The sequence below is a fragment of the Tinamus guttatus genome, unplaced genomic scaffold (genome assembly GCF_059628265.1).
Source record: "Tinamus guttatus ecotype Peru unplaced genomic scaffold, ASM5962826v1 Tinamus_guttatus_pri_ptg000297l, whole genome shotgun sequence".
NCBI lineage: Eukaryota > Metazoa > Chordata > Aves > Tinamiformes > Tinamidae > Tinamus > Tinamus guttatus.
In genome coordinates, this window is record NW_028288831.1 from 4,676,743 (window position 1) to 4,685,147 (window position 8,405).

Sequence of the window (8,405 nt, forward strand, 5' to 3'; positions counted from 1 at the left end):
TGGCCTTTTTCCCACAAGCCCAGAGTGAGAACATCATAAAAGCTGAACTTTAGCCCCCTTTCTGGGCAGGCAGCACAATAGCAAGGAGGATGCAGTTACTCCCTGGAGGCTCTGCTGCTAAAAAACATCACCAAGCTCAAGTAAAAGGTCAGTCGTTAGGATTGCATCTCTTGTTTTCTTCAGTTTTCCTCCTCCGTCAAAGGCAGTCAAACATTCTTTGCACACACACACCCCCCTCCCTCCTTCTGAGAAATGCAGGAAGGAAGTGCTTGCAAAATAGTTCAATTTAAAGGAGTGCACAGTCACATCCACAGCACTTCTTTCGCCTCCGAGCGGGGCATTCCCGCTGCCCTGTGCTTCCCACCAAAGCACAAATGAACCCCCGCAGCGGCAGGACCGCTCCTCCCTGCCCACACACCAATGGACAGGGTATTTTTACGCCCAAACCCTTTTCTTTAGGGGTAGACACCTTGGGGTGGGAGGATCGGCAGATAATTCCCCGGGCTCCTGCATCACCCTGTGTGTGCTTCTTAGGCTGGAACTGAAGCAGCCTAGCTAGTAGACAAGGGCCATGGAGCCAGATAAAGGAGACCGCACAAAAACACTAATCCCATCAGGACTGTGAGGAGCGTTAACATCAGGAGAGTTATCAGGACCTCCATTGATAACAGGCACCGAAGGTCAGTAACGTGGCACTGGGCTGTAGGATATACTGATTTCATCTCCGATTTTTTCTCCCTGCTAACCAACCTCTGCTGCATGGAGCCAGATGAACACTTGTTTGGTGCTGCAGGATGTTTCTCCACCCAAGTTTGCTATCTGGATTGCTTAGAGTTTGTGAAGGTTGTTTGGAGGAGGTGGATTTACCTGGATCCTCTGCAATCCACTAGATTTATATGAAAGAACGAGAAAAAGAAGGAAACAAGAGAAAGAAGAAACAGCTCTAAAAGCTTAGCTCTTTTTGCAAGGAATAACATAGAGACCAGGAGGCAGTTCATGCAGAACTTCTTTGCTATTGATCAGTTTATGCCTTTGGTTGGATCTTTAAGCCAAATACAGTTCTCGTCACCTAGCATGTCACACAGGCAAGCAGCATTTAGCCTCACACGCCTGTTTCTTTGCCTTCTCAAAGACTTACGAGGTCCTAATGATTTTTTTTTGTTTGTTTCTTAACTAGGACTAAATCGGCTTGTCCTCCTTCGAGCCACGAACCGTGACAGCCGTTAGCACAAGTCAGATGGGGCTCACAGGTCTCTGTTGTCCCTTGGCATCTGGGCAGCTACAAGGATTGACAATTCCCAGTCCCTTGAAACAAACCTCTCCATCGCTCGCAGTTTCTCAGAACGCAGCCGCGCTTTGGCTCAGCGGTTTGAGCAAATCTGATCATGTTACTGCTGCCCCGCGTTCCTGACATTGCTCAGCAAGAACGCGTGCATTGGTTTCAAGCTGGCACTCTCGCATTTAAAAGGGACACTGTCAACAAATTACAGCACTGTCTTGTTTTCTTTTAACCCATTGCTTTTGCAGCACATAATTCAATGAGTAAAATAAATAAAAGCAATCAGGGTATTCAGGAACAGAGCAGAATTGCACCCCGTACCCACTGTGGTGGGGTCTTCCTCGGAACAGAACAGCCGGGGTGAGCAATCCCGCAATGAATTATCTTGTATAAGGAAATGAAGCAAGTTTGCATAGTGTTTATCCGAGCGCTTTCTCACGTACAGCCAAGCAGCTTCGCAAAGAGGAAGGCTGATATTTTCACAAAACAGGGAAACGAGACTGTCAGATGCCACAAACTGTCTGGGGACTTCGGGTCTAAGGCATGACATGAAATAAGGGGGTCGAGTTTTGCTCTTTTCTTTCAAAGTTCCTGCTATTTCAGCACAATAGCATCCACTCACAAGCATCACCCCAAGGATTTTTCTTTCCTAGTTATCTCAGCCCTTGCCCTCATGGAGGGGCACATGGTTGTACCTCCATTTTTGAGTGATTCAGCTTCTACATTTCAGGCCAGTTACTATTTGGGATGTTGGTGCTGAGGGAATGGACCACTCCACCCACACAGCTGTTTCAGGCCATTTTCCCATGTAGGGAAACAAATACCTCAACACTTCTTTGGTAGTTCAAAAAAAAGGTTCTTTTGCTTTTTGGGCTTTTTTTTTTTTTTTTTTTTTTTGACATGACAGCTATTACTACTGTATTCATCATTGCCCCCTCCCCCTCAGGCCCTTTTAGCTTCTGTTCTTTTTAACTCAGTATTACTCATCCACACTTTTGGTGGATTTAAAAATAATTACTATTTCAAAAGTACTTTCAGATTTTGTACGAAGATCCTACAGAACCGAATTCAGTAAAGACCTTAAATAAGATGTCACTTCTGTCCCCCAGAATATTTTGATGGCATTTAAAGGCTAACTGCCCACAAGCACCCCACTACAAGCCAAAGTAAAGCACAAAGGGTTAAAACAGCACAGAAGTGGCACTGAAATGTGGACTTTTCTGGACATTCAACCTATCAAGAGTTACATGCTGAATATTGCACTGAATATTACAGCCACGTAGCCAGCACACGTAAGAGGTGCGAGGGGCCGGATTTCAGCCGCATGCAACTTGCTGCTGAGCAGTCTTCACCAATTACCTCTACAGCTCTAGGCTGAAAATCATGCCACTGAATTAGACACGCTCTGCTTCCAGCACTTACTCCCATATTCAAGTTTAATCCTAATTCAGCCAAAATGTAGCCTTAAGTAAATATTATTTTGACTGACAATACACTAGACACACTACAAAGGCAGCCACAAAGCACAAGCTAATGACAGCAGCCCTCTTCAGGGAGACCAGCCAGAGAAAAGGGCTGGAGCAACCACGGAGCGTCTGTTTAGAAAAAGCCCAATTCCACAGCATGCAATTTCCATACACCAATGAACTGCTGAAACTGTACGATAAATTTTAAAGTCACCATTATCCTGGATTCTTAACTGAACTCTACCCCAAACCTCCCATGATCCAAACAGGAATCTTAGAGGTGCTTTAACTCCACACTACGCTACAAGCTGTTATGCCTCGCTAACCCAGAGGTGCTGTGTGGACCACAGTTCAACCCGGCCTATAATCTGTCAAACTGAAGCAAGGAGGACAGGCTCACTTGCTGATAGTCTTCCAGTCCTCCTTCGTCCATTCCCTTACACGAGCCTGTCCCAATACTGGTGTGAATGCAATCTAGGAAGTCATTTTGGAGCATATCAGTCCAAAGAACCATGGGATGAGTTCAAAAATTCAAGAAAACCCTGAAAAGACAGTACAGAGCACCAAGCCCCCTCTCTTAGACTAAGCTAGGTGTTCAGACTTGCACACAGATCATTCAGGCCAGAAGTATAAAGAAAAAATAAATAAAAATCAAGCTTCAGTCATTAAAAAGTAGTTTCTTCCTCAAGTTGGACTCTCTATATTCTGCCATATTTTGCTGTGTAACAAGCCATTTTTTGCTATGTAATACAGCAGTCCTGAGAAGTGCCCCAGCAACTGCTCATGACCTCTTTACAGCAGACTTTTTATCTTTCTGCAATTAGGAGCAGAGATTTTCCCTAAGCACCTTTTTTTAAAGGTTCTTTTAAATGAGAATTTTAATTATTGAGAATTGAGATGTTCGATTAGAAAGGGGAGAGGAGAAAATCCACAGGAACCTGTTGTCAGAGCTTAATGATCAAACTGGATTGAGCACAAATTCCAGCGGTTCGGGTTCCTGCTACTTCCAAAGTGTTTATGTGAGACGTGTGTTTTTCCCGTTGTGCTGCAGTGATTGTTTGGCCGGACTGGGTGATGGATGGGGGAGAAGATTGTGTCTGGAAATATGCTCCGAAGTCGACAGGAAGCTGAGGAAGCCCTTGCCAGCACTTCCTTCCTTTATACAAGGGGAGGACAGAATGGGAAAAGACGTGGCTGTCTCTTACCCTGAGAAAAATGCTACCCTTCCAGCTGGATTACAGTAACAATATTTTAATCTTCCACAAGATTATAATATCCTTCCTCTCTAACTATAGTTACAGCAGTAACAACAGTAACAACGATTGAGTAATGAAACAAGCTAAATCTAAAACTTATTAGGTAGCTACAGAAGCTGGTGCTGGAAAGTGAACGCAGATCCAAATTTGAAGAACTACCTTCAGCCAAGACATAAATCTGCAGAGGATCAGACCCGTCTCATCCAGTGCCTTCCCTTCAAGAGTAAGTGGTACTAAGCACTTCAGAGGAAGATGTGAAATCCATAGCAGCAGTATGTTGGAAATGCATCCTTCTTGACAGGTTGAATCTACCGTCTGCTTCTCAGAGAGTGGATTTAAACTCAAGGTACAATATTTAACATCTCTACAAAAATAACGTTGCAATAAGCAAATTTGTGAGTATTGTGGCCATCCAATCCACACATTTCTCATGAGCATCCAGGATGGTTTGTGCTAGAGACTTTTCAAGTCTCAAATCTCTTCTTTGAAGCCCCTGCCTCTGAGTCCTTTTGTTGATGATTCGCAAATCCGCATGACATCCTGCCAGGTAATCCCCATGCGGTCACAGGAATAAACACACGTGCAGAGTATTAAAGACTGGAAATTCTGTCTCCTCAACACTGTGGTCAGCTGGACAGTGTGGAAAATAACACGATACCTTTCTCTTCCATGCTACCACAAGAATTTTCCTACAGTTTCCCATTCTTGAGCTCCCAGATTCAAACCCAGGGGTCACAGCAGGATAGAAGGTATGTAGAGTCCCAAATTTGCCATCCTGCTCTATCTACAACCATATGGATTGTGATAGCAAGGGAGAAGGGCACAGGGCTGGTGTCTATGAGGACTCCTTGCTTTCCTTGCTATCCCAGCAATCTGATAGTGTAACAAGACCCTCCAGCAGACAGCCTGGAGGAGTTTGCCCAACCGAGTCTGAAAAACAGAGGAACTCTCATGACTCTTGACAATAAAATAAATAAATGAAAATTGAGCAGACAGCTCTCATAGCAGCCTCTAATCCTAGAAAAGGAATTGGACGAGGCAACCTCACCCATAAACCAGGAGGGAAGAACAAGGCCCCTTCCCGCATCCAGGAAAGCGCACAGCAGAGCAAGAGCCTGGGAGCTGCTCGGCATTATGCCTGGATTACACCTCCCTCAGGCTTTTCTCCCTTGCAGAAACTGCCAGAAATAATGGGTGTTCCTGAATGCCAATAACCAAAGATGGGGAAGGAAGAGAGGAAAATTTTGGCATGACTGAGCCAGAATAAGTAATAAATTCCTGTCCATTCAATCTCCACCCCAAGAACCCTGACACAAACTTCATGGGACAAAACACGACAATGGTATGTGTGTGCATTTTCCCCAAGTCTTTTTATAGGGTAAAGCGACTAATGACGGGGGAAAACCCACAGATAAAATCTGAATGAATTGTGAAATACACCATAATAAGAATCATATGCTCTTTTGAGTAGGTAGGAAATTATAAAAAACAATTATAAACATTTTCAGTCTGGAATGTAATTCTAAGAATTCTGATATCTAGATGTGGTTCTTGGAAACCTAAAAGGCAGTGTCACCTTCACGGCATCCCACTTATCAAAGATTTCATAGCTTTTGCTCTATTGTGACTTATTCTCCAGTAGAAGCTAGGAAAATGAATGAAAAGCAAAAACACTGAACAAACAGATGCATGAATATCTGAACAAGCAAAAAACTCACCACCAGGCTGATCACTTGATTTGCTTTCCTGATTCATCCTCTCTAGGATGGCACCAAGTCAGGATGCTGAGCTTAATGGTCTACAGCTCAAGGTCAGCAGACAAAGCTGAAAAGGACAAAAAAAACCCACAGTTACTAATGCACTATAGGAACTTTATCTGGTGTGACAAAGAAAATACCATGTGTATGTTTATCAGGTGCTGGTGTCTAAACAAGATAGTACGTGAACTGTGTAAACATATAATGTTGCACAGAAATGATGCAGGCTACATGCAAGTTGAAGACTATATGGTGACTTGCTGAATCAAGTCAACCAAGAAACACTGAGAAATGGTACTTGACACCTCACGCAAGTCATTCTATGTTGTTAAAACTACATCTGACTTTCTGCAATAATGCAAGATTAACTGTCAGATCTTAAATGAACATGCAGGATTCTTTAAAGCTGTTTATTAACCTGAATAGCAAAACCTAAGAGCAAACCTATGCAACCTCCAAAGCAGACAAACAATCCACATTTTTGCCACAGTTAAACAGCTCCTTCTCTTTGTTTGCTCATCCTTCTACTCATCCCATCTTGACCGTGGTAGAGTTGGGAACATACTCCAGGTCTCGCAAATCCCAATCCAGTGCATTAAACCACAACATCCTTCCTGCTGAATCACATTGCAGAATTGTTTATCAGGAAGGAAATTCCCCCTCGAGAGTACTCACACTGAGTGTGCTGGTAGAACACAAATGCTTAGAAAAATACAAATGTACTGGGGAAAACAACAAGTGATTTGAGTCACTGTCCAACACACTGAAGTCACACATCAGATACACCGTGTTGGGTCTTGCCACTGTTAGCAATGTCAGGAAAAGCACCAAACAGGACATCGTATGGAGCCAACAAGGCATCTGGATGTGGCCACATGCTCTTCAACACATGACTCAACTTGGAAAACATCTCCCAGGTTTAGCGTTATGTATACACAGTCTTGAGAAGGACACTGAAAAGGGACAGCATCTTCAGCAGCAACAAACTTGAAGCTGATGACCGCAAGTAGCCCAAGTATGATCTAGTAGGTCGGAATTAACCTCAACATATCACACAAGCAGTATCTTCTTTAAGGGAAGAAAAACAAAGATGCAGGAGGGGCACGATGAGGGGCACCAAAAGTGGAACAAATATTTAAGCGAAACACCATTTATCCCATTAGTCTCGAGAAAGTACAAAGGGTTGTAATTCAGCTATGATAAGTTGAAGAACAAAAAGCCACTGAAACAGCAAGTTCGTGGCCCGGGACTCAGAGGAATTTGGCTCTGTTCAGTAGTTGGGCAAAGGAGAAGAATTTCCTCCCTTGCAAGCAACGGTGTTCAGGTTGCATCCCCCGAGGCCCCTGCCGCAGTCACTGCCGCAGCCTCGCGTTTGGGCAGCTTCCCAGAACTCGGACGAGATTCCTTTTGCAGCCTCAATGTTATTGTATAGAAGCTCCACAGGGACGGGCTTCTGAGGGACACAGGAACAGAACCCAAACCCTCAGCCATGAAGCCCCTGGGCTCGGATTCGTCGATCTAGGGCCGCCTTTGCCTGACACCTCGGATACGCCTGTCTGCCACCGCAAAGCAGCCTCGGAGTAGCCTGGAGCAAGTCGTGCTCCGCCTTCGGGCACGTCGCACGGCCGAGGGCCGGCCGAGCCCACCAGCGCAGCCAGAAAGGCCCTCTGGAGACACCAGCCCCACTGGAAGGCCCAGTGACCTCCACAGGGGAGCGTGGTCTGCGGGCCGCCATCATCCACAGCACACAGACACCTCAACTGCTGCTCCCCACAACTGTACCCTCCCTTAGCTCATGAAAGCTCCAAGGTCACTTCCAGATCCCACCAGAAGCTTCTTAGATGGGCTGCAGAGAGGACTGTATCCCCAAAACAGGGAAGAGAAAAAGGCACCTCTAGGGAGTTGACCTGAAGCACATGTCTCTGGCCCCTATACTTTAATGCTGACTCTCCTGCAAATCTTGGTGACTACCTCATGCGATGGCATCTGTGTTCAGTGAGCTGAATGCCACCCTCTGCCATTGCTTTACACCACAGCTGCACGTAACGGCTCTGCTGACCCACTAGCCCCTGAAGAAACACCCACAAACAGGCAAAGCACCAGTATTAATCTCACGTGCCACTGTTTTGGAGCTTGGCATTTCTGTTCTGCTACCTTTGGTGTCACAGATTGCTCCATTTTCCTTGCCCCAATGGGGAACACTGCCTTTTTTCACACCATAGTAGAGTAACTTAGGAATTAACACTAAAAGTAGTTCAACTGTTCTTCATTAGAAAGGCTGTTCTCATCTTTATATCTGCTAATTTTGTAATCAGGCTCAAGTTTGCTTTCTTTTTCCCCTCTATTAGGCCAGCCTAACGTAAGGTCCAAGTCGAGTGCGTTCAGAGGGAGAACATCACTGCACATTTGATGATGCTCTCATCAGTGCACAGCGCTCCACGATGGCAGATAATCTCTGTCATGGATTCTGCTTGATTCAAAGCATTCCCCTTAAGAAAACCTGCCCAAGGAGCTGAAGAAAAGGAGTTCTGCAAGGAGCTGCTTCATTGAAGAGCAGCTGTTGTTACCGTTGAGCTCTTGATTTAGGGACATGAACCACCCACCCACGGGGGGTTTTGCTTCCTATTTAAAGCACAAGGAGTTGATG

The 8,405-nt window shown here is 45.1% G+C and overlaps 1 protein-coding gene across 2 annotated transcripts in view; it reads right to left on the bottom strand.

The window, feature by feature from the left end:
* EXD3 (exonuclease 3'-5' domain containing 3) overlaps window positions 1-5,838 on the bottom strand; it is a 232,960-nt gene extending 227,122 nt beyond the window's left edge. For both annotated transcript variants that reach the window (XM_088527996.1, XM_088527995.1), the window contains exon 1: window positions 5,720-5,838. In XM_088527996.1, the coding sequence (XP_088384122.1) occupies window positions 5,720-5,756 (37 nt within the window). In that variant the 5' untranslated portion in view covers window positions 5,757-5,838. The remainder of the gene's footprint in view (window positions 1-5,719) is intronic.
* Between the last annotated feature and the right edge of the window lie 2,567 nt (window positions 5,839-8,405).